This window comes from Solea senegalensis, linkage group LG17, assembly GCF_019176455.1.
Source record: "Solea senegalensis isolate Sse05_10M linkage group LG17, IFAPA_SoseM_1, whole genome shotgun sequence".
Taxonomy (NCBI): domain Eukaryota; kingdom Metazoa; phylum Chordata; class Actinopteri; order Pleuronectiformes; family Soleidae; genus Solea; species Solea senegalensis.
In genome coordinates this window covers 18,228,303-18,255,677 of record NC_058037.1, presented here as the reverse complement: position 1 = coordinate 18,255,677, position 27,375 = coordinate 18,228,303, and the positions used below count along the sequence as shown (strand labels likewise).

General features: G+C 41.1%; 1 protein-coding gene across 1 annotated transcript; it reads left to right on the top strand.

Moving 5' to 3' along the window:
- The first annotated feature begins 727 nt into the window (after positions 1-727).
- gja1b (gap junction protein alpha 1b) lies at positions 728-6,275 on the top strand. The gene is made up of 2 exons (XM_044049703.1): positions 728-795; positions 3,343-6,275. Exon 2 carries the CDS (start codon positions 3,360-3,362, stop codon positions 4,524-4,526), a length of 1,167 nt encoding a protein of 388 aa, XP_043905638.1. The 5' UTR covers positions 728-795; positions 3,343-3,359; the 3' UTR covers positions 4,527-6,275.
- Positions 6,276-27,375: the final 21,100 nt, after the last annotated feature.

Genomic DNA, 27,375 nt, shown 5'->3' with positions numbered 1-27,375 from the left:
TTTAAACCCTTTAGACTTTTATAGATTGATGTGCGTTTGATTCCCGTCTCCTCTAGTCTACATGCCGACGTGTCCTTGGGCAAGACACTTAACCCCACAATGAAAGATGGAATGAAAGATGTCAAACACATTTGTTCAGATCTATTCAGCATAAAGCAGACAGTGATGTGTTATTATGAGGAGTTTAGAATTCACCATGAACATAATTGTACCATTCTTATACTGAAAGAACAAAGTGTACACAAACCTGTAAGAAACCACGTCAGGTGTTAACTCACAAATATAATACACTCATTTAATCTAAAGTTAGCAAGTTGTATGGAATTCAGTCCAATTATTTTCACTGAATTCAATTGATTTCGATTTTTTTTTTTCTCTTTATTTGCTCATTGTGTGAACTGTTGTGTTTGTGCCTTATTATGTACAGTGTATGTTGTGATTTGGCACTACACAAATAAAAAGCCTGATTTCTGACTTTAATCTCGTAATTATTATCTTTTAATGTTTTGTAAATAATAATAATAATAATAATAATGATAATTAATATATGTAATCTGGCCCAAATCCTCTTCCATAGAGATCAGATCTTAATATTTAAATTATTCCACAATACTTACTACACGCACACACACACACACACAGGCTGCCCCGCTCCTGACGTAGAGATCAGGTGACTGTGGAACTTCAGTGACGGACTCTTATAAGAGAAGTTTGACAAGTTTGGCGTCAGTCTCGCTGCTGCGCTCTAACGTGGATGTCTCACTGCGGCCTGTCTGTCTCTCACTCACTCTGCGGGTAAGTTTTGTTTTTCAACACGCTGAATTCTCCTTCTCTCTGTCTGTCTCTCTGTCTGTCTGTCTCTCTGTCTGTCTGTCTGTCTCTGTGTGGTCCCGTTAGAAAAGCTGCGTTGCGCCTCAGACTTCATGCAGCGCAACTTCAGAAGTTAGAGAAGTTTCTGATTCTCTCTTTCAAAGTGTTTTTGTTGTTCAGAGCAAAAACTTATTGTAATATTTTTTTGTCTTATTCGATTTTTCCCTCTTTTATCAAATATAAGATGAAATCGTGAGACACTGAGTTTATTCCCTGGATTTTCACATATTTAATCCCATTTTCTTTTTCTCTTTTTCTTGAGATTCGTGCTCATGGTCTGAATTTGACCCTAGACATGAGCCAAAGTGAAGTGCAGCTTTTGTCTTCTGCTTCTATTGTTCTGCTTTGTCTTTGCTTCATTTCACCAAACAAACTCATTCAACTAGAAAGTGGCGGGACTGTGTGTGTGTGTGTGTGTGTGTGTTTTCTGTCATATCACCCTTTTCTCTTTAAAGCAGTGGTCTCAAAGTTGTGGCCCGGGGGCCACATGTGGCCCTCCAAACAATCAAGTCATTTCTATATGTTTTTATTTTTAAATGAATAGATTCATTTTGCATCATGAATATATATTTTTTATTGTTGCATATTAAAACAACCACTTTTTGAAATGATCCAATCCAACTTTATTTGTAAAGCACTTTAAAACAAACACAGTGGACCAAAGTGCTGTGCAGAATAATGGATAAAAGACGGAAAAGCTCACATGAGGCAATAGAGTACATATTAAAAAAGGAATGATTATGGTATATTGATATGTCATTTTGACATATCAATATACCACAACTGCTGTTTTTTTTGGGGGCTTTTATTTTTACTTGACTGGCCCACAGGTCGTTTGAGTTTGAGACCCCTGCTTTAAAGTTTCTACATGCAGAGACTGCAGGTGTGTGTGTGTGTGTGTTTCAGGTCATAGACTGAACTGTGTGTAGTGTATAATAAGATAAGTGAGAGCACATGTGACACCATGTGGGTCAGACTCAAGGCTTCCACTTATCCATTGATGTTGTAGTGAACTCAGTTCAGTGTCTATCATCATAGTGTTGTCACTGTCTCACAGCACTAATACTCATTCAACTCTGGTACTTTCTTAAAAGTAAGAAAGTACAAATGTGAAAAGTCAAAGGTTAGGGTTGATACATACAGTACATGCAGTTCATGTCATCATGTGTAGGTTTTAACACAGGACATGCAGGACTAATCCAGATGAGTCAGAGATCTGCAGAGGAAACTGGTCCCTAGTCAAAGTGAGATAATAGCAGGAAATGGTGGACAGCCAGTCTGCAGGCTTTGGACTGAACTGCGTCACACTGGTCAACAGGAACTCAGCGTATGTTCGATGTTCCATGTTCCCACAGGAAGTGTTGTGTGCGTGTGCAGGGTGTCTCAATAAGCAGTGAGGAAAGCTCACCACAGGCTGCACTCACCAAGTCTACTCTGCCTCAATCAATCACACAGCAGCCTCATTCCGAACAGCTTGGCTTTCAGTAGATGTTCTGCTCTTCTCTGCTCTTCTTCTCTGCTCTTCTCTGCTCTTCTTCCCTGCTCTTCTCTGCTCTTCTTCTCTGCTCGTCTCTGCTCTTCTTCCCTGCTCTTCTCTGCTCTTCTCTGTTCTTCTTCCCTGCTCTTCTCTCTCTTCCCTGCTCTTCTTCTCCTGCTCTTCTCAGCTCTTCTTCTCTGCTCTTCTCTGCTCTTCTCAGCTCTTCTTCTATATTCTCTGCTCTTCTTCCCTGCTCTTCTCTGCTCTTCTTTCTCTGCTCTTCTCTGCTCTTCTTCCCTGCTCTTCTTCCTGCTCTTCTCTGCTCTTCCTGCTCTTCTTCTCTGCTCTTCTCTACTCTTCTCAGCTCTTCTTCTCTGCTCTTCTCAGCTCTTCTTCTCTGCTTGTCTCTGCTCTTCCTGCTCTTCTTCTCTGCTCTTCCCTGCTCTTCTTCCTGCTCTTCTCTGCTCTTCTCTCTACTCTTCTCTGATCTTCTTCCCTGCCGTCTCTGCTCTTCTCTTAAATCTTCTCTGCTCTTCTCTTCCTCTGCTCTTCTTCTCTGCTCTTCTCAGCTCTTCTTCTCTACTCTTCTCAGCTCTTCTTCTCTGCTCTTCTCTGCTCTTCTTCTCTGCTCTTCTCTGCTCATCTCTGCTCTTCTCTGCTCTGTCTGCTCTTCTCTGCTATGTGTATATATATATATATATATATATATATATATATATATATATATATATATATATGTTCACTCATTCATTCATTTTTCGTTTTGCTGACAGTTTAATTCTATATTCTCGTGCTGTTGTTGCACAAACTGCCTGAAATGTGTCCTGCACTCAGTAATTGGTTTAGCTTCAAATGTCTAGTTTTGTCTCATCCAATAATGAAGCTGTTGCATCACGGGTGTTCATCTTCTTAAAAGACCCACAAGAGTCCATGTAAAGGTGCATGTCTTCATACTATTGTGTGTATAACATCTCAACATGCCCTGTTTTTCACCAGCTAACACTCCCTGAGAATGGGCGACTGGAGTGCTCTGGGTCGTCTGCTGGACAAAGTCCAGGCCTACTCTACTGCTGGAGGGAAGGTGTGGTTGTCGGTCCTCTTCATCTTCAGGATCCTGGTCCTGGGTACGGCAGTGGAATCCGCCTGGGGAGATGAGCAGTCCGCCTTCAAGTGTAACACCCTGCAGCCTGGTTGTGAAAATGTCTGCTATGACAAATCTTTCCCCATCTCCCACGTCCGACTGTGGGTCTTGCAGATCATCTTTGTGTCGACGCCCACACTCCTGTATCTCGCCCATGTCTTTTATCTGAACAGGAAGGAGCAGAAATTCAACAGGAAGGAGGAGGAGCTTAAAGCTGTGCAAAATGATGGAGGTGATGTCGACCTCCCGCTCAAGAAAATTGAGCTGAAAAAGCTAAAGTACGGCATTGAGGAGCACGGTAAAGTCAAGATGAAGGGGGCTCTGCTCAGAACCTATATAGTCAGTATTTTCTTCAAGTCCATGTTTGAAGTGGGCTTCCTGCTCATCCAGTGGTACATGTATGGTTTCAGCCTGAGTGCAGTCTATACCTGTGAGCGCTCCCCATGTCCACAGAAGGTGGAGTGTTTCCTGTCCCGACCCACAGAGAAGACCGTCTTCATCATCTTCATGCTGGTGGTCTCTCTTGTGTCCCTGTTGCTCAACATCATCGAGCTGTTCTACGTGTTTTTCAAGAGGATCAAGGATCGTGTGAAGGGCCAACAGCAGTCCACTCTCTTTCCAGGTGCAGGCACCCTGAGCCCCACCCCTAAAGAACTGTCCACCAACAAGTACTCCTACTATAACGGCTGTTCCTCCCCAACAGCTCCACTGTCACCCATGTCCCCCCCAGGCTACAAGCTGGCCACAGGTGAGAGGGGAACTGGCTCATGCCGTAACTATAATAAGCAGGCCAATGAGCAGAACTGGGCCAACTACTCCACAGAGCAGAACCGCCTCGGCCAGACTGGTGGAGGAAGCACTATTTCAAATTCCCACGCACAGGCCTTTGACTTCCCTGATGACACCCATGAGCATAAGAAACTCTCCTCATCAGCAGGACACGAGCTACAGCCTCTGGCATTGATGGACGCCAGGCCCTGCAGCCGAGCCAGCAGCAGGATGAGCAGCCGAGCCAGGCCAGATGATCTGGACGTGTAGACCCTGGTCCTCCAAACCACCTCTGAGAAGCAGATTCACATAGATTCACATGAGAGGTGGGACTAACCTCAATCACTGACATTCAAATGATTATGTAACACTGTCAGAGGTACTTTCTTTTTTAGCAGAGCAAGCCCAGCTGTAAGAGAACACCACTGACACATGTCTAAAGAGGTGTTTTTCATTCACTCATCATGTCCACACCTGTCAAAGTCACTCACTCACTTCTCACTGGCCTTGGTTGTGTTTCATCTTGTTTTTCCTAATTTCTGCATTTTTATTTTTATAATACTTTACTCTGTTGATCAATAAGCGCCGTCCGTTTTAAACAACAGAAATGATAACAACAGAGTTCACATTATCAGGCTGAATTGACCTGTCAATTTATATACCAGGTTTTTTCTGAGTGGTCTTAGAAAGGCTGTTTTTGTCTCTTGAATAATTTATTCAAAATTCAACAATGTGACTGGTAATGTCAACGTATCACAGATTCTTTCATTTGGAATGCCCTTTCTGCAGCCAATGCAGTCTAACATTCATGGACTGTCTAAACTCATATCACAGTTTTAGGGTCTAACTAAAATACATACATGTTAACTAAGGTTATGGAGGATCTCCTTTAGAGTTTAAAACACACTTGTGTTCAGGTAAAATGTCCAGAATGATGTCGACATGATCAGGTAAAGTCTCAGCCATCAGTCGCTCATATAAAAGATTTCAGAATGAACCGTTCTAACTAACTAGTGCTAACTTTGTCCATCACGTTTTAGTCTTTCAGTCACAGACAGGAGGAGAAGGATTTCTGTCAGTTGTAGTGAATATTTATTGCTTGCCACGTGTAGGACACCTACCACTAAGAAAGAGAATTGACTACTGTCCAGTATCTATTACTGATGGAAAACATTAACATCAACTCCCCACAAACTGTATATTTATTGACAGTAATAATGTTTTTTTTTTCTTGAGTAACTTTCCTGATAAACTTTGAATTTATGTGCTCTCATGTTTTCATTTTGTGCTTTTTTTGGGTGTGTGTGTGTGAGGGAGGCGGGGCTTATGTGTGGCTTCCTTAAAGAAAGGCTTTATCATTGACATTCATTCCACATGTGTGTTTCTTTTCGTTTTTGTTGGAGCAGTAGCGACAGACAGTAGAGTGATTATCTATGTTTGACATATTTGAGTGAATGGTAGGTCATGTTATAATTTCAGTTTCAGATGTAACCATTGCTGCTTGAGACGTAGATATTTAGTACTGTACATCAAGCTAACTGTGTCACTATAAAATTGTGAGTTTTTAGAAGACTGCTTATAGATCTGGACTAATATTTAGTCAATTGTAATAAAATATTTGCCAAAGTAGCTCCACAACTCCACCACACAAGGATTTTCTCAATTTGAGATTTTTTTTTGGTCATTTTTAAATTGTCGATTGTGCATCTTCTTGTCGGTACGTATGTCATGGATCTTTCAGCTACAATGGCGTTTGCACTGAGATCTTGGGGAGAGAGATGTAATATGATGCACAGTGAGTGTAAAGAGTTTTCTGACACACATGTTACTAATTTATTTTATAACACAGGAATCACTACAGAGATGTCTTCCAATGACAGAAAAGGAGCAATAGTTATTCAGACAATGCTAATCCATGGGGATCCACTGTTGTACAGTGTAAGTGCATGATAGCAAAACAAAGCCCATTAATTGTATCTGTGAACAGCTATTTTAACCAATAAATATTTTCTTTCTTAATCACTGACTCCTTGTCATCACTGCTCGTGTTGTATATTAAACATATAGACATTAGTTATTGAGTTTTATATGTTTAATCATTTGACTTAGATAAATAGTTTCATTATGCATTTTCACACTTTGTGCCGGTTTCAGCCGTTTCCATTCTTCATGTGTTCATGAGTTGCAGGTCTTCAAGGCCTTTTAATAGAACAGTGTCATGAAGGCTATATTATCATCGTGTTCCATGTCTGCATGTTAGAAAAAGCTGTGTCTGCAGATTAATACAGTTTTTGGTAACTGTGGAGTTTTAATAATGTGACTTCAGTTTTGACCAAACTGCATTTGACTGAGTGTCATTCGTTCAGTATCTTACTTTATGGTGGGTAAGTTACTTTATGTATAAGGAAAAGGTCAGTGGTCTGTATTTATATAGCACCTTTCTCGTCTCGATGACTCAAAGCTGTTTCACACTACACTTTTGCCATTCACCCATTCACCCATTCACACTCTCATACAGCACATGCCGAGCACCCAAGGACATGTAGACATGAAACCCAGAACATTCCAGTGAATGTCGTCAGTGAGTGTGAGCCTCTCTGTCTCAGCCGGTAATATCTGCTGCATCAGCTTCTTCCATGTTCTTCTATATTCTTCCATGTTCTTCTATGTTTTTCCATTTTCTTCTATGTTCTTTCATGTTATTCTATATTCTGTTCTTCCATGTTGTTCTGTGTTCTTCCATGTTGTTCCATGTTCCTCTATGTTCTTCCATGTTATTCTATGTTCTGTTCTTCCACATTATTCTATGTTCTTCCATGTTCTTCTATATTCTTCCATGTTCTTCCATGTTATTCTATGTTCTTCCATGTTCTTCTATGTTTTTCCATTTTCTTCTATATTCTTCCATGTTATTCTACATTCTGTTCTCCCATGTTGTTCTATGTTGTTCCATGTTCTTGCATATTCTTCCATTTTCTTCTATGTTGTTCCATGTTTTCTATGTTTTTTCATGTTCTTCTATGTTCCTCTATGTTCTTCGCTGTTTTTGCATGTTCTTATATGTTCTTCCATGTTGTTCCATGTTCTTCCATGTTATTCTATGTTCTGTTCATCCATATTATTCTATGTTCTTCTATGTTCTTCTATGTTCTGTTCTTCCATGTTATTCTATGTTCTTCCATGTTCTTCTATATTCTTCTATGTTCTTCCATGTTCTTGTATGTTCCATGTTATTCTATGTTCTTCCATGTTCTTCTATGTTTTTTCATTTTCTTCTATGTTCTTCCATGTTCTTCCATGTTCTTACATATTCTTCCATGTTCTTCCATGTTCTTCTATGTTTTTCCATTTTCTTCTATGTTCTTCCATGTTTTCTATGTTTTTTCATGTTCTACTATGTTCCTCTATGTTCTTCGCTGTTCTTGCATGTTCTTCTATGTTCTTCCATGTTATTCTATGTTCTGTTCATCCATATTATTCTATGTTCTTCCATGTTATTCTATGTTCTTCTATGTTCTGTTCTTCCATGTTATTCTATGTTCTGTTCTTCCATATTATTCTATGTTCTTCCATGTTCTTCCATGTTATTCTATGTTCTGTTCTTCCATGTTCTTGCATGTTCTTCCATGTTATTCTATGTTCTTCCATGTTTTCTATGTTCTTTCATGTTCTACTATGTTCCTCAATGTTCTTGCATGTTCTTCCATGTTATTCTATGTTCTTCCATGTTCTTGCATGTTCTTCCATGTTATTCTATGTTCTTCTATGTTCTGTTCTTCCATGTTATTCTATGTTCTTCCATGTTATTCTATGTTCTTCCATGTTATTCTATGTTCTGTTCTTCCATGTTGTTCCTATGTTCTTCCATGTTCTTGCATGTTTTTCCATTTTCTTCTATGTTCTTCCATGTTTTCTATGTTTTTTCATGTTCTACTATGTTCCTCTATGTTCTTCGCTGTTCTTGCATGTTCTTCTATGTTCTTCCATGTTATTCTATGTTCTGTTCATCCATATTATTCTATGTTCTTCCATGTTCTTGCATGTTCTTCCATGTTATTCTATGTTCTTCTATGTTCTGTTCTTCCATGTTATTCTATGTTCTGTTCTTCCATATTATTCTATGTTCTTCCATGTTCTTGCATGTTCTTCCATGTTATTCTATGTTCTTCTATGTTCTGTTCTTCCATGTTCTTGCATGTTCTTCCATGTTATTCTATGTTCTTCTATGTTCTGTTCTTCCATGTTATTCTATGTTCTTCCATGTTATTCTATGTTCTGTTCTTCCATGTTGTTCTATGTTCTTCCATGTTCTTGCATGTTCTTCTATGTTATTCTATGTTCTTCCATGTTCGATGTCTCTTTCTGATGTAATTATTTTCATGGTATACTGTATATGGAAAATTGGGTACTGAGGAATAAACTATAAACACCTGGATACACTGTTATTTTTGTTGATTCCTGTGTGCTGAATCTTTACTTAGTTCTTGGATTCATATATGGACCACCCTGGACTGTATACCTGTTCTGCCAAATATAACCATACTGGCATTCATACATCATCTTTTAACTTAATGATGAGAGTTTTTCTGACTCAACTATTAGAACATTTATAGAGGATTACATCATTGTATGAAACAGAGGGAAACTGTCCAGCTCATACTGGCAGGCCCTGTGAACACCACATAAACCCAGTCATAATGCAGATTAGGGAGAGTGATAGGACTCCATAGGTATTCAAGCCTAAAGTATACTGTAGACTTCTGAGAGACACACTTACATTTCATAATATGAAAGGACACAGCTCTTTTTCACTTTTCCAAGTTTCCTATTTAATCTTTCCACAACACTAAATTAAACCACATGTTTGTAGAGCTGAGCAGCAGCTTGAAGACCACATGTGGCTCAAAGTAAGAGACGGAGAGAAGAGGAGGAGTGTGAGGGGGCGTCAAACTCTAATTACACACTTATTCATTCACAGCTGTCAAATATTTATTTCTTGTAGAGGAAAATGCTCCTGTTGTGTTCAGTAGAAGGAGAGTGGTGGTTTCAAATATATCAGGCATTGACACAGATGAAATAGGGTTCATATGTAACCAGTCAATCAAATACAACTATATGTGAGACAAAACTAAACTACACACGACAGTGTGCACTTTTATGTTTATATGTGAGCTGCTAGATAGCATGGCATAGCTTAGCATTAAAACAGACGTGAACATGCTCTTCTGGCTTTAGTAAGTAGTAGTCTGCTACTGTTTTTTATTGTAGTAAGAAACACAGTTTGTAATGTTGGACCCAAATGCAGGACAACAAGTAAAAGAAATCAGAATTTTAATGTAGAAAAAACAAAGGCAGTGTCAAACAAAACAGCCCAAAAAGACAAACAATGCACACAAATGTAAAGTAAAAAAAAACAACAATGTACAAATATCAAAATCCCAGGAGAGCAGAACACTAGGACACGGCAGGGCAGGTTTTCCAAAAGACGGAAAAAAAGGGAATGAATGAAATGACAAGAGATGAGATGAGGGTCACAACATGAAGTGTAAAAAAAAAACAGGAAATCCACAAAAACCAAGGACAAAAATCAGCACTAGTAATATCAAACACTGTTGTCCTGGTTTCATATCCAGTGATGAATACTTAGTGTATTAAAGCTGAGTTTCAGATGATTGATCTGTGTTTTGTTGTGTTTACTTTCCAACTCTCTATTAGACCCTGTTTTTAGGTTTATTGCCTGTATGCAGTTGTCATAGTAGAACCAGCCAATAATATGTGAACTGCTCTGTAATTGGTCAAAGTCTTCTGTAATTAATGATTTAATGAATTAATAATCAATACTGACAAACCCATCCTGCCTACTGTAGCTATCATGAAAGGACCATGTCCTGTCATCAGAAATGAAAGAAGCATGATAAACTGAAATCCTAGTCTTCTATCGCTGTATCCTCCACATGAGCGGCCCAGTGCCAATCCCAGCCGACAAAGCAGACAAAGGGCAAAAGGCGGGGTCGACCCTGGAGTCACATGGTCTCTCATGGTCATTTTAAAGTGTCCAATTTGCACCAATCCCCAAATCTGAGAAAACCCATACACATGCAAACATGCCCTGAGTGTGAACCACTACACTAACCGTGCAGCCATGGAATTTATTTACAGCTTGTTAATTCTACTAGACTTTATGTTTTTGGTGTGGAAAAAGTGTCTTTAAAGATCCTGTAAAGCAAATTGAGCATTTCCCACACATTGTATAGAAAATAGTGGCTGATAACATGTGGAGAGTAAAGAATGAAGGAGTTAAAACTGAGAAAGATTTCCCTTCAGTAGTTTTTTAAAAAATGCTAAGGTGTGTCTAAAAATATGGCTTAATGATGCACAGGAGCCAGTGAGCTCAAGTCAATATCACGACCTGCACTGCTGTTAAAGGGGACATATTATACCCTATTTCCCCCATTAAAATAGTTCCCTGGTGTCCTAATGAACATGTCAGTGACATGCTTTGGTCAAAATACCATAAGGATGAAGCATCATAGCAGTTCAATAACCCTGCTAAACCCGCCCCTTTCAGAACGCTCGGTTTTGTGCGTGGTCCCTTTATATGCAAATGAGACACAGGCAAACACACACCCACTTCTTCCAGGGGGTTTCTGATTTGTCCTCTTTACAGCGCTCACTCGCTCAGCTCCTGTTTCCCTCTGCTCCATTCCTCTCCCCCTCCCTCCACTAGCTCTCTGACAATATCAACATGTCAGCGTGTGCAGAAAACAGCGAGAGTGCCGTCACAGGAAGAGACGTCCTACATAAGGATCGAGCCGAACACTGTCCAACTGTAAATCAGTTAAAAACACAGAACTGCTGATCGCCGCCGCTGATCGCCAGCGGCGCGCTGAATAAACTGTATGTTGCTGTATCAGACTGGAGATTGTGCTCCGGAGACCTCACCACCACTGACCAGCTCCGGTGCTCCGGCGAGCTGGCGATCAGCGGTGGCGATCACCGGTGCTGCACTCTCTGTGTCACCGCTGATAACCAGTGGCAGTTTGTGCCGGACAAAGTCAGCAAACATGTGTTCGCACCACTTCGCATGAGTGACTTCTAACCACACAATTTAAACATTTAAACATTTAAACATTTGTACCCAAATGTTTAAATGCACTTTTGTAAGTCGCTTTGGATAAAAGCGTCTGCTAAATGACATGTAATGTAATGTAATGTAACAACTCAGAGCAAACAAAGAGTAGAAGGACAGGTGGCGCAGCACTTATTGGCCGCTCCCACATTCAATTTTCGACGCACATTCCCTGAACCTTTTTCAGACACCACGATTGATGCGGTCACAAAAATCTGTGAGTTTTGGGGTATGGGAAAGGCCTCAAAAAGGCGATTCATTTGGGGGAATAATAATAATAATAGTTATAATAATAATAATAATCCTTCCAGTTTCAATAGGGTTCTTACAACCTTGTTGCACGAACCCTAATTATGGCTGACTATGACCCTAAAAAAACATGCTCTTTTATTTGTGATGTCATTTTCAAACCAGGAAACCAGCAGGAGCAAAGAGTGGAGGGTTAGCTGGAGCAGCCCTTTACCAAATCCATGACACCCAGTTCATGGACTTTTAAAGATGTTGTCCTTCTTCTGCTTCCATTGGGTTCCATTGTTTAGTCATAAATGTGTCATGTGATTCATCCAAGATTGCTGCATCAGGTGATGCTGAGACATTCATGCTCAACAGACTTCACACAGGAAACTGATAGACAGGTGTGGAGAGTCATTATCACTGGGATGGCCACAGTGATGATCATCTCCCTCCAAGACAGAAGACAGAGAAAGAGACACACAGACAGCTAGCACCATAGTAATCATGTCTTTTCTGGTTGGTGATGTGACTTGAAAAGTTAGTGTTATAGTCCCACAGTACCAACAGTGTGAACAGGTCAAACACAGGTTGAATGTACTGTGAAGTCAACATCATCTCCTTATCACTTCCACTGACTGAAAGGTTGCATTTCCACATGTTTGACAAACACATAGCACTATAGTCACTGCATGAACCACTTTAATACACAAAGGCCATACAATAGCCACTCTGTGTGCACACGAGCATCATCAGCGCTGTGTTTTATCACTGACTGTAGATAAACTATCAAGAACTCTTTGAAGGCTTAGTTCAGCAGGTAGTGACCCCTGCTCTCTCGCTCCAGCCTGAGACACACAGCAATAGGAATGAATGGTTCATTGGATTCACCAAACTGACTCAAGCAGTAGACTTAAGTAGTAGTGTTATTGACTTCATTTCATGTAATTCATTTATACTTATTATTATATTGAATAGTTCATACATGTGCATCAATTCTGCTTTAAAATGGCTTTGTAGACTTCTTTTATTTCTCACCTAACAAGAGAGGAGAGCATTCCACTTTTATGTGTATATTAACTCACAACATACATTACCTCAAAAGTAAGGCAAATAAATGACAACATAGAGAAAAAATGAATTAACATGTAAAATAAAATGTTTTCCGTGTTAAAAATAGAAAATATGATTTCTTTATCCTAGATTTAAACGTCACTTGTTGACCTGATGACAGATACTGATGTAAACGACACGTGTTAGACATTATAATAATAAAAGTAAATGTAATGTTCTTTATCTGAACACATTTCGGTGAGAAACAGATGATGTGTTTGAATAAGAGACTCTGTGTCTGTACTTGGCCTTGAGTGCTACAGCTCGTCTTATCTCAGCATCACTCTAAATCTTTATAATAGGGAAATGAAGCAAGTTTCAAGTTTCTACCGCACAACAATCAAACTTGATATTGTTTAAAAAATAAAAGCTATTTATATTTCACTTTTTCATCAGTAGGAAGCAACCATCTCTAAGTGATGTAGTCACCGTATAATGAATAATAAATGAGTAAAGAAAGTAGTAAGTAAGTAAGTCAAGGTAATAAAAAGGTAGTTAATAATCAGTTAAAACAATTATCAAAAATACAGTCTCTTATATCTGTCAAGTTCTCCCCTTCTTCGTGCAATCTCCACTTGAAGGAGTTGGACATCTACCCAGAGTTGCTGGACTTCACTCAATAACCACACTTTTCTTTTCCTCTTATCTTCTTTTATTTTGTGATTTTAAGGTTTCAGGTAAGTAGGTAGTTTGCAAGTAAGCAGGTAGTTTGCAAGCAAACAGGTAGTTTGCAAGCAAACAGGTAGTTTGCAAGCAAACAGGTAGTTTGCAAGCAAACAGGTAGGTGAAAAACCTTTTGAAACAATAAACAAGAAAAAGGTTGTTTTTACAATGTTCTGGAAAATATACATTTTTAACAATTATTTCTTTTTTCCTCTTAAACTAAACAAAGTGCAACATAAATTCTCCCACTGTTATTATTAATGCATTTAGGGATTTCATTAAGTTAATTTCAGATTTTAAATATTTTACATTTACTTAATTTAAATAATGTCACCACAATAATATAATATCATAATCATTTTAACTAATTTATCTGCAACATATAAGCTCACTCAACAATCATGTTCTTAACTTAAACAATCATGACATCATTAAATTATGAATGAGAATCAAACATGACACACACTGGCATTTATAAGGTTAACGACCGCACTGCCGGTTCTGCCCCGTGGCTAACACTAGCGGCTATCGCCTGCACAAACATTTCATTTCAATTGTCCGCTGGGTCTCCTGATGGGCTTGGTGTCTTACTGGCTGCCTCTCTGGCTTTTGTAGATTTGTTTGCACGGGGTTGGATATTTTTGCGCTAAGCACTGCTTCAGTTTGCGTCTTCGCTTCACTTCCTTATTGATGTTGTGTGCCACCTCTTTTATAGTCCGTGCGGCAACTCAGACTGCCGAAAGGTTCCTTTCCGGTTTGCAACATGAGTTTATTAATTATTTCTTTAGTTTGACTTCACACCTCCCACTCGATCTTCGCCTGGAAACGGTGTGAAAATCGACAGCTTCAAAGGCAAACTTGGTTCTCCTTTCCCTGCTGCGTTTGACTTTCTGCCTGTTCCTCTGCAGGTAATAGGACAACGAGCTGCCTGACGTCCCTGTGAAGGACGGTGGCTTGGATCTTTTCCCTCCTGATTTTGGGAATTGACTTGCCTTTCAGAGCTCTCGTGACAGGGACACAGTAGCTTGGGAAAACTCTTACATTGACGTCCCTTACAACGCCTTTATCATCTGGAGTCGTGCTGATGACTCTGCCAAGCTTGAACTGCCCTCGTAGTGCATTCTGGTCACACAGCCACAAAACATCTCCATTGGCAACATTTCCTTTGTTCAATATGCCATTTGCTTCGGACAAATAAGTTTGGACCAGCGAGTTGGCTCCAGCTCCTCCAGAACTTGGTCACCTCCGACTGCATAGCTCTCAGTCTTTTGTACGGGTAGTTGTAAAAGTCAAAGGTTTTAAAGTCCCCACTTTAAGAGGCTCGGCCCAGTAGGAGAGTGTTGGGTGTGACATACTGAATGTAGTCCTCTTTGCTCTGTACTTTTGCGTCAATTGGACGCTCATTTGCTAGGTTGGCTGCGATGTAAAGAAACCAGAGGCCTCCACAGACCAGTAGCCCAGTGTCTTTGTCTTTGTGGACCACAAGCCTGTCTAATGTAGTGCCAGGGAAGCTTGTGTTTTCTTGCGCTGCAAGAAAAATGTCTCTCAGGGCATCCTCTCGTTCACTTACAGAGATGACTCCTGTGGAGGAGATTGCCTCCCACTTTGGACTCTCCACAGCTTGACTTCCTTTGCCAAACTGTTTTGCTACTCTGCAGATCCATGCAACTGTCTTTACCAGACGGCTCAGAGTGCTGTATCTCCTGACATCCACCAGCATTTGGATTGCAGACCCTGCAGGTAGCCTCCTTTGCTCTGTTTGTGTCTCCTGTTTCAGTTTGTGTTCCACTTGCTGCTTCTTAGCCTGAGCTCTGGTCAGTGCAGCAGCATATGCCTTTTTTTGAAGTTTTGTGACGTTCTCCCTGGCAGTGGCTGCGAGTTCTTTGGCTGATGTGATTGGCCACTCCTCCACTGGCAAGCTTAGAAACTTTGGACCTTTTTGCCACTCATCGAGATCTTGATGGCTGGCTCCTCTTGTTATAATGTCGGCAATGTTTTGTGGGCCAGGAATCCACCACCAATCCTGGACCCTTGTGTTGCTTTGAATCTCCCCGATCCTATTTGCGAAGAATGTTTGATAGCCATAGCTTTCCCGCTGTATTGCACCAAGGATGGTCTGGCTATCAACAAAATGGTACCACCTCTGAATCTGGATTCGGCTGTGCAGTTCAAAGTACTTTTTCAGCCGTGAGGCAAACACTGCTCCACACATTTCTGCTTTGACAGCATCCCCTCCTTGATCCAAAGGAGTAAGTTTTGCTTTGGACTCCACCAGCCGGATGACCGGGCCCTGGTCTGACCTCCATCGGAGGTACATCACTGCTCCATAAGTATGCTCGCTACCATCAGAGAATGTGATCACCAGGGGACCATCAGTAAAGCTTGGGGGAGTCAGTGCTCTGGTGAACTTGACTTTGGCAAGTTGGCCGTACTCCTCAAAGAGCTTTATTGCATCCTCCCTGAGTGCATCTGAGAGCGCTGTATCCCATGAGTCCTTTACAGATGCACTTCCACCCTTTGCTTCCTGGAATGCCCTACGTACCAGGATAGCTCCCTTCTGCTTGATGAGAGTTACCAGGCCGACTGGATCATACAGCCCTGACACATGGCTCAGCAGTGCTCGCCGAGTCAGGGGGTTGGTGTTTGGGCTCTTATCTGCTCCTGCAGAAGGTTTTGGCTGAGTCTCATCTTTTTCTTTCTCTTTGAGAAGTTTATTCCCACCATGACATGGAGTTTGTCCTCTTCTACCATGTATCCAAGGCCGAGTGCTTTATTATCCTCGTCTCGCATCTGGTTTGGTAAGACCATGGTCTTTTCCACAGCCTTTTTCAGCTTGTCACTGCACTCTTTCCTCCCACTTTGCTCAGAATAAACCCAAGGTTTGAGCTTGAACCCGCCAGCTTTCAGAATCTGCTGCACATTCGCTGTGATGGTTTTCAGCTGGTCTAAGTCATTGTGGGATGTGAGAATGTCATCAACGTAGCTGTTATTCAAGAGAATAACCTGCCATTCCTCTTTGAGGTGAGTGAAAGGTGGGAGGTTGGCAGTTTCACACATTGCAAGCTGTGCGATGCATCCTGCTGGCTTGTCACCGATGTTTCCCCTGGTGATTGCATATTCCCCCAGCTCTTCGTCGTCTGAATCACGCCAAAGGAATCTATGCAGGTGCATCTCCTTTTCTTCCAGCCAGACTGAGTTGTACATTACATTACATGTCATTTAGCAGACGCTTTTATCCAAAGCGACTTACAATTGAATTGAGTACAATCAGCCAGGGGTGGAATCGAACTTGCGACCATTGCGACTATGATGTCTTTCGCACACAGGGTACCGGTCTTAACCACTGAGCCACTCCACCCCCGTCTTCTTTATGTCCCCCAGAGCAGCATGCACTCCACCCCTGAATCTCAGGAGCACTGCACGAATCTGGTTGAGGACATCCGGGCCTTTCATCAGTAGGTCGTTCAGGCTCACACCTTTGAACTTTTGACTACTGTTCCAAACAAGTCTCACAGGGGTTGTGACAGAGTGGGGGTTTGGAGCAATGAGGTGACTCACATACCATACTGGCCCATGCCAGTTGATCACTGTGTCTCTGGATAACTTGGTTGCAGTGTTCCGATCTATCATGTCATGGACTTGAGCAGTATAGGCGGATTTCCATTCAGGTTCTTTGCCCAGTTGCTTTTCCGTCGTGAGGAATGTGGCCTCCACAGTCCTTTTATTGTTCGGCAGGGAGTCTGGGTCCTCTACCCATGGATATCTGGTATGCCAGTGTGGTTCTTTGCTGTGTGCGTCTCCTGTGACGTAGGTGAGACCGTCTTTCACCACTTGGAGTTCTCGCTCCTCTGCAAGAGTCATTTCTTTGCCACCCAGCTGACAGTTCCCACAGCGGCAGCCTCCACACTTTGGCTCACATCCTGCGCCGATGCTGTCCCATCTCCACCACTTTAAAAAATCTTGGTTGATGGCTGAAGTGCTTGATTCACAGAGCTGGATGGTGCCTTGATTATTTGCTAGCGGACGCTCTGGGACCATGCTGGTGAGTTGTTCCTCATATCTTGCAGCCGCTGCTCTCATCGACCTTGCGAAGTGTGTCTTCAACATGTGAGCTGACACGGTGAGTTCTTCAAAGAGTTCAGGATGCGTTCCTCCCACTGTTTTCCCCAGTGGACCGTCCCACAGCACAAGGTCTCCAACAGCTCTGATCCTCTGTGGCGCTAGTTGACCTTCTTTGTGGCTAATGAGCAGACTTAGTCCTTTAGGTCTCCGGAGTTCATCCAGCGGTGCATCTGGGAAGAATCTCTGGGGCTTCTTTGGTTCCACATGTTTGTGTATCTCTGCAATGCTGTCAAGTCCATAACACACCAATTGGTGGGCTCTGAGAGTGCCTTTTGGTGTTTTCACTCTGATCTTGAGGAGGTATCGTTTCGTCTCTACACGAACCTCCATGCCCCCAACTCCTAGGACGACAAGTGTGACTTCTTCATTTTTGAGGTTTAGCCTGCTTGCAGTCTTGTGGGTTATGTAATGGGTGTCAGAAGCCAAATCGATTAATGTTCCAATTTTCTGCCCAGCGTTTGCTGTGACCTCGACAAGCATCATCAGTACTGGCAGCCCTTGAAGTCCGCTTTCCGCTAAAAGGCTTGGTTGGTCTTTGACAGTATTGAAAGCCCTGGATGCAGTATCGGAAAACACATTTCGGCATTGGTTTGCCAATTCAGGTGAGAGTTTCCCGAAGAAATCCTCCTGCTCCTCTGTGTACTTCCTCCTGCCTTTATCCCCTTCCGGACCAAACCTGCTCCTCTTCTGACCATCGCTGCTTTTCTTTGCCTCAGCGTTGGGGCACAGATAGAAGTGGTGCTCAGGAGTATCTGCATCCTTGCAGTCCTGGTTTCTGCACAGGAATCCAGGTTTGCACTGTGAGCCCTCGCCATGAACCTCCAAACATCTCTTACATGCTCCCAAACTTTTTACTGCAGCTCTCTTCTCTGCTAGTTTCAGCGCTCGGAACTGTCTGCAAAAATAGATCTCCCTCTTGTGTTTTACATCACTGCAGACCACACACCCTTCCTGGTTGTTGCTTGATTTGGTTGACTTGGTTCTGGCATATCTCAGCTCCACCTTGGTTTCTCTCTTGCTTGGCTCCTTCTCCTTCAGTTGCTCAAGCTGTTCATATATGCTCTCCTGGTCTTTGAGGAATGCCAAGAGACTGTCAAACCGATTTCTTGAAGTCACATCATTTCTCTTGTCAGCTGCATACACAAGCCATTCCTTCTTGAGTGTCTCTGGGAGTTTACTTTCAATGGACTTAGTCACAAGGGGATTTTTTATAGCACCTGTGTCTCCAAGGTCACTCAAATCTTGAAGTGCTTTTTCCACAGCTTGAATTAAGTCGACGATTTTCCGGGGCTGGTGACTTTTGACAGCTGGCATCTTCTGTATCTCCTCCACTATTTCTATGGCAATGGATGTTTGGTTGCCGTAGCGGTTCTCTAGCACACGGAAAATGTCATCAGATGTGTTGTGAGCCGTCTAGTAGCTGGACCTTTTTCACTTCTTTTGAGCCTGTTGGCTCCCCCTGACTCTGCAGCGCTTCCCAGTCCTTTTTCCACCTGTGAAAATCACGTTTGATGCCACGTTTGATGCCTATATATCTCAGTCAAATCAAAAGACCGTCATTTAGCAACTTGCCCTATGAATTGATATAAAACTGTAACAAGAGTCAGCACATGGGTTAGAGTAAGTAAGAACGATTAAATAAGGGACCCAAAAAATCTGAGACACTTGAATAGAGCTGGACTTTACACCATGGACATCATTTATTTTGAACAAACATTTGTAAAATCTGAATTGTCACTGTGAGTTCATCACAAACACTTTCAATCACCTGTGGTGTCCAAACTGTCAGTTATTGTCCACAGAACCTTCATCACCCTCTCACTGCACATAACTAACCCTGACCTAAGCCTAATGAGCTTAATTTCACCCCAAAATGTCGTCATTCACATCATGTGAACTTGATTTTTGTCCCCATAAGGAAAGCAAGTCACCATAATGTGAGTGTGTACACGGTAGGCCAGATTACCAGTCCAGCCCGGTCTCTGAGGTGTGTGAGAGTGTGTGTGTGTGTTTGTCGGAAAAGGGCTTAAAGTTCATTAAGATGCTAAACCTAAAGATTGTGACATTTAATCCCAACACAAGACTGTTTGTAGGAAAAAGAGAGAAACAGTTAGTGGATGTTCACCATGAGGTGCCAACACTGTCCCACTGAATGTGAATATTTTCTGGTTTCTTTGCTCCATTTGACAAAGAAATCATTCAAACTGAATCATTTTGGATTGTGGACAAACTAAGACATTCTAGAATATCATCATTTCCAGGTCTGGGAAACACAGATCAACATTTTTCAACATTTTCTGACATTTTATGGTGTTGCATTATCGCTTCCTCCATAAAGCAAGGTACTTGCCTAAGATACATCATTGAAGGCTTATTGTAAAACAATCATTTTAATGTTGCTGACACAGACATCTGTGTAGTATATTGAGTTTCTGCTAATAAACCTTCCTAAATGTTACGCACTGGCTTAGTTCAGAGGGGGAGTTTAGGTTGACTGAAGTGTGCTTGTATTGATTCATTGTCAGTGCTCACTGAATATTGTCCAATCACAACATTCATTATGTTTAGATACTTGATGTTGTAGAGAGAAGAGAAACCCAACAGTTCACACAATGAGCAAACACTAAAAACCAAATCTCTGACACAACCACAGATGTGCAGCATCTGCCTCAACCGGTTGGGGTGAAAGGAAAAAATGGGGGACACAGGAGAGACAGGGAGGGGGAAGAGAATATTTTTGTAGTATAATAGTATTATTCAAACTAGCAGTACCAAGTTAATCATAATGTAAGAATATTAATGACAATACTACTATGAAGTGAAAATATGGATGGTGCTTTGTTTTGCTTTGATGGATATGATGGATGGATGGACACAGGAGCTGCTGGTCCTCTGCTGCCTCGTGTGGTCACTTTGTGTCACTGAGGTCAATCTGAACTAAGGAGTTCAAACAGTGAAGTCAAAAAATCATACATTTGAACTTAGTGATGGAGGAAGCAGTGGATCAACAACTCAACAACAACATCACTTTTCTCTATGGACTTTGGTGTGGGAGAGTGAGAGTGAGACTGTGAGTGTGTGTGTGTGTGTGTGCGTGTGCACATGTGTGTGTGTGTGTGTGTGCGTGCGTGCGTGCGTGTGAGTGTGTTTAAGTATTTTTCTAATGCAAAATGACTTCACATCTCTTGTGTCCATGGCTGCAGACGTGCATTTGCATGTGGTAGTGTTTTGTACAGTACGACTGTTTTCGTACTGAAGACATGGATGTCAATGGGGTTGCCATGGAAAATACATTTTAATGACTAAATAAAAGGCTCACATAATAACATATATGCCTGCTTTGAGTCTGTAAACCCTTTGTTCTTCCACACCAACGAGCACATTGTCATCTTTACTCTTGATTGTGGTCGTAAATCTGAAGAAAGGATTTCAAACAGCAAAGTCACAACAACTCTTATTTTGAAGTCAAATCAAAGCAATATTTAATCAATATACTGTATATCATCACCTCATACAACCTCATAACAGTGGATATTTTTACTCCTTCAGCATTATTGACCACAGCAAACCTCTCAGATCATCAAGTTTAATGTTCCTTAAGCCTGGAACTGACTTCTTGAAAACATCCTCTTTAGAATATTTAAATCAGGTCGTAAAACCATTGTGTCTTATCTGATTTTAACATATTTGTGAAGACACAAGGGATTAGACAAGGTGGAAGCAGATGATCTGTGACAACCCTTTAGAAGAAGATTCATTTTCTTACATTGCCTTTTTCAGTTTTGATATTTTCCTGCTGTTTTATAACCTTTCATGTCAAACACTGTCTGTGTCTGAAATACACTACAGAAATAAAATGAGCTTGCCTACACATGTTTTGAAATGCAACATTATTAGTAGATAACGTGAAGTAAATTCAACCGTGTGTTTATTTCCTGTAATGTCTGGTGAAATGTTTATGTGGCTGGTGATTGGTGAGAACTGCTGTTTTAATAAAGCAAACTTCACTGCTGCTCATGAAATACAGAGCTTCCCTCAGCATGACACTCTGACATCAATCAAGGAAACAACAGTAAAGTGCATTGTACCTCCTCAGTTACCATCTCCAGGCCTTCAGTGCTACAGGGCTGATGGAACCTGCTCATGTGTTCATGCACATCATGTTTAAGCTTAAGAGTCTGCACCATCAGCAGAAAGTGTGAGTGTGTGAGTGTAACAGACCCGACCTCAGCTGCAGTCAATCCAACATGTTTGATTCTGGACGGAATCAGGAAGTGTGACCCGACTGCAAGCACATGAATGGATGAAGAAGACAGGAAGTAGTGATGAAAACATCATCTCATGGATGAGACTTTAATGCATTCAGCTGGCTTCAGTTGGTTTGACAAATCACGTGATCTGTGATCCGTCATCAGGTGCAGCTACAGGTGTGATCACACACTTAACTGCACCTGAAACCAGCTGAATCCCGAGGGTTAGTGTGTCCCCAGCCTGCAGCACGTACACAGTTACTCTAGGACTGTGCTCAGTATTTGCATCAAGTATCAGATATTACAAAGTGTTGTGATGACCTCATCCACACAAATCCAAACAGTGAACTCATTGACAGTAGAGCAGGTGTCTTTAACTTGCATCCAGACGTAAAGAGAGTAAACCACAAGTACTGAAACATCATTTCTCCAAAACAGCATTTTCTTCTCTGTCTCCAGGAGGAATGAGCACATGTGAAGCCTGCTCTTCATCCAGCTTTTCTCTACAGTTGTGCCTGCACTAGTTTTAGGTCCAGCGCTAATGGACGTCCCACCATGATTATTTACCATATGCAGAGGCCCGTGACATACCAGAGGAAGAGAGTAACCATGATGATACGCTCTTTCACTACTCACTCACTATTCCTTTGTCCATAGACTGTTGAAAAATGTCCATCGGTGTTTAACAAAAAAAATCATGATTTTTATTGTCATCGATTATCAAAACAGTTGATGATTAATTTAGTCATTGATTAACAATCGATTAATCATTGCAGCCCTACTGGTTACCTACCAATGATTAATCATCCATTTCTGCAAGGCAATGTTTCACTAATATTACATGATAATAATAACTGTAAACTGTTACACCTGCAAACTCTAACTTTCAATATATACTATAACACTCATAGCATTATTTAAAAAACAACGGCTATGAAGGTAATTCTCTCTCTCACACACACACGCATCAGAATAAAGTTTTCTGATTCTGATGATATACTTTTCTGACAGCTGGGCGTCGGCCCACCATATGTTTTTTTTTACACCAGATGACCAGTCCATGCCTGCCTTGGTGTCACACTAATAACATCTTTATTCTACAGTTTTCTGTGCTCGATGCTGGTTTAAGCAGTTTGTACGACTATGACTGTTCAAGATATAACATCTGTTAGCATATAATGACATAGACATGTATCATGTATATAAATGTATGACATGGCCTTTGTAAGTCACTGTGAGCTGCACCTCGAGTTCCTGAAAGCTTCAAATGCCCAGGAAAGAAACACAGAGGACATGACCTCAGAGCCCTGGAAACAATTAATGCAGCAAAGAACATGGAAGCCAGCTGTTAGCTCCTCATGTGTGCACACTAACCCATGCTGTCAGTAACAGCCAGTCATACTAAAAGCTGTGTTATACTTTATCATCTATCAACTCATTAGCTGTACTGCTTATCCTTTAATTGTTCTTGGAGTCTGTCTCAGCAGACACCAGGTGAGAGGAACTCACTCAGACGTGTACGTGTACGTGTAGAGGTGTACGTGTACGTGTAGGTGTATGTGTACGTGTACGTGTACTGTGAGACAGCAGTGGTAAACATGATATATGATATATGATGGATTTTAAGATAAGATACAACGAAATCGAAGGTGCTGTCGACTCAAATGAAGTATACAAAATTTAAGAACAATAAATGGTAAAAAATATACATACAGTATAAATTTTAAAAGAGAAAAACAGATTGCACTGGTAAAGTAACTCTACACAAGAACATTGCACAGTGGGTATTTTTGAGACTATTGTGACACAGGAGGACGTGAATGATCACCACTGTGTTTCATTGTTATTCTGTGAGAGTTTGACTTCACTGAACTGTTATTAATGATTCTTATTTATGAATACAATACAATACAATAACAGGTAAGAAAGAAACATGTGGTGCATTATTTTTGTCATCAAACTTTTATGAAATGTCTATTTGAAGGATTTGGCTTATTCTAAATGAATTCATCAAACCGAACCCCTCATATACTTCCTGAATTGGAATCATCCTTTAAATGAGAGTTCTTTATTAATCACAGACTGTCGAGACATGAAGAGGTTCTTAAAGTAACAGATTAAGTAAAAATAATTAAGATAAGCATTTTAGAAACTAGCTAAAGAACCAAGCTTGAGTTATGGATTGAACTGAACTTACAAATCATCATGCAGATTCTTATCAAGAGGGTTTAACATTCTTTCAAACTTAATTAGTGACCACATAGAGTCAGTAAATACCTGACTTGTTTCAGTGTCTCTGTCAGGGTCAGTGAAGCATGTCCAACATGAGACAGAGACACAATCACAAGATCCCAAAATCAGCAAATTCACTGTAAATGACCTGTTACACTGTAACTGCAGTAATTGTAACGTGAACTCTGTCGTCTGTAAACGACAAACATAAACTGTCTCACACTCAAAGTGAAGAAATCAAACTCTAGAGTCAAAATCTCTTGATGAGATGATGCTGGTACTTCCTGGTCTCTCTCTCTCTTCTGTCTCTCCCTCATCTCCCTCTTGTCCTTTCTCTCCCCCCATTTTCTGTCCCCCACCTCTCCGCTGTCCCCCATTTTCCTTTCACCCCAACCGGTCGAGGCAGATGACCGCACATCTCTGAGCCTGGTTCTTCTTTCCACTGATGCCTAGTGTTTGCTCATTGTGTGAACTGTTGTGTTTCTCTGCTCTCCTTGATGTTGTCTACGTACAGACCTGAGATCATGTGTGTTATGATTTGGCGCTGTACAAATAACATTGAATTGAAGTGTGAAGTGAAGTGAATGTGAAGTGAAAACCATAGCAGGACATGACAAATGTGGCCTAGCCTCTTTAGCATGACTCAGCACGATTTGGCTCCACGCTGCTCGCTTTGTTTTCTGTTACCTCACCAGATCAGGTACCATAGACTGCATACAGTACATACTTAAATCATTGTATTATTATACACAGAAATGCAGCAGAAAGAGTTGACCTGTGTTTTCAGTCTGTTTACAGTCATCTCACCTCATCAGCTCAGTGTCCGTCTGTTGCTGGGCGACAGTGAAGATGCTGAAACGCTCTGTGGACCAGTGTCTTTGTGGAGGTCGTCTGGTGCTGCTGTGAAAGTTTGAGAGGTGAAGTCATTACACAGAGTCAGAAAGTCTTGTTTTATTTAGTTTTCTAGTTATCAGGTTCCTGGGTCTTAAATGCCCAGTGAAATTGTTCAGGGTTTCCAGGCAGTGCAGTCAGCATGAAGCAGAAACAAAGAAATTATCCCTTTTATAGCTAAGTGTTTTTGGCTGTTGACTGTCGAGAGAGGTTTCTCTCCCACTGCAGCACAAGCCTTCACCCTGGCATCAGGTTTTGAATCCCTGATAATGAAGCACTGTTAAAGGTTATCAAATGACTTACTTGAATTTTAACCGAGATGTCCGTTGTTACTAAGCAACCAAATCCCGGGAGCTGCTGAGATTACGAGCCTCATTAATCAACACATTAAACTAAGAAAATAGGATCGAAAAGATATGATCAGAACAAAGACCATGGACCATTAACACAGATTTGTTTGAACGTCCTTTCCTTCACCAAACCATTCAGGAGCTTCATGTGGACGACATTCGTTTGGTGCTTTGCAATAAAGCTTTTTTAAAAAGTGCTATTTGAAATCACAGCATTTCACTCCATGTTTTACTGAAAGAACTTGAAATGATCATCAGTGTTTCATCATGTGAACCAGGGTGAACCAGCACTAAGACAAACTAAGACAAACTAAGACAAACAGGTCCACACCTCACAGGATCCTCTCATGACTTTTATACAGCAAGTTTAGAAACTGATGATCGGACATTGAGTCTGGTAACGATCTGAGATGATCTCTTCATTGATGCAGGTGAGTCTACATTACTTATTATTATTATTATTATTATTATTATATTATAATAGTGGACTGTGGTGGTAACTGCTCATTATCTGAAAACACCTTTGTATATGACAGATGAACACAGAAGTCTGTCACAGACGTCCACCTCAGATCACGTGGACGTCAGTGGACTTCTGTGGACTTCAGTGGACTTCAGTGGACTTCAGTGGACTTCTGTGGACTTCTGTGGACTTATGTGGACTTATGTGGACTGCAGTGGACTTCTGTGGACTTCAGTGGACTTCTGTGGACTTCTGTGACCTTATGTGGACTTCTGTGGACAGTGGACTTCTGTGGACTCAGTGGAGGTCAATGGATTTCTGTGGTGTGGAGACTTCAGTGACAGTGGACTTCTGTGGAAGTGGACTTCTGTGGACTTCAGTGGGACAGGACTGTGTGGACTTCAGTGGACTCTGTGGACTTCAGTGGACTTCAGTGGACTTTTTAGTGGACTTCTGGACTTCAGTGGAGACTTCAGGACTTCTGTGGACTTCAGTGGACTTTGTGGACTTCTGTGGACTTCAGTGGACTTCTGTGGACTTCAGTGGACTTCAGTGGACTTGTGGACATCAATGGATTTCTGTGGACTTCTGTGGACTTCTGTGGATTTCAGTGGGACTTCTGTGGACTTCAGTGGACTTCTGTGGACTTCAGATACTTCCTACACTGAATATGCACATTTTCAGAGTAATATTAAAAACAAAGTTATTCTGTGTGTGTGTGTGTGTGTGTGTTGATCATGAAAATGCCCAGACGTTGTCGAGCTTTAGCTTTCACATCTCTGAAAAAAGAAGATACAAATAAAATACACACAATACTTGATAATGGGTAACAGTACTGCATTAATAATGTAGAAAGAAACAACATAAATGACATTGTTATGATCCCAGGGTCGTGACTGCTTCAACAACAATAAGATAAACAAAACATAGGCGACTCAAGTCAAGTCAGTCATACTCCATGACAGTAACATAAATGAAAAACAAAAGTAAATGCAATTCATTACTTTCCAATTCTGCCATTAAACATTTATTGTGTCATAATATAATATAACCACGTTCTTTATTTGACATTTTATGGACACGTTTGTAGTTCTGAGGTTTAGAAAGTGTTTTACTTTCTAACCTAAAGTTACAGTTTGTAAATGAGTCACTTGTAATGTTTGTGTACTACCAGACAGTTGCTGATATTATTCTAAATAAAACCTTAACCTGGTCAATAAAGGACAATATAAAGACCTTAGAGAATCAGCTCCATCACCTCTCATTCAGTCTGTTCCAAATGACAAAAGCTGCAGACGGAGAAGCATTTGATCAGAAGCCATTCTTTGTGCTGAGTCTTCTGTCCTGTTTCATTGTGGGAGGCCGACAGAGAAGAGAAGATTCTTCTCACCAAACCTCCGGCTGTGATTACAGTTTTTGATGATTATAGTTTTCAGTTGGTTAGTGCAGGGCTTCATGTCAGCCACATCACCACATCATGACGGCAGAGGCGTTGTCCTCCACCGGAGTCCACAGAGAGACAACCAGCCTCCATCACCTCTGCTTCTTTAAAACAAATAATAATTGTTTACCGATGAGACGGCAGTTATTATACACACACAGTAAAACAAAATGATCTGTTGTTGGTATTAGTTATTCAACCTCTGTATTATAAAACTTGAATTTGGAGCTTGCT

What these genes read in the sequence shown, in the direction of transcription:
- gja1b (XM_044049703.1), top strand. Translation starts at nt 3,360, where the DNA reads ATGGGCGACTGGAGTGCTCTGGGTCGTCTGCTGGACAAAGTCCAGGCC.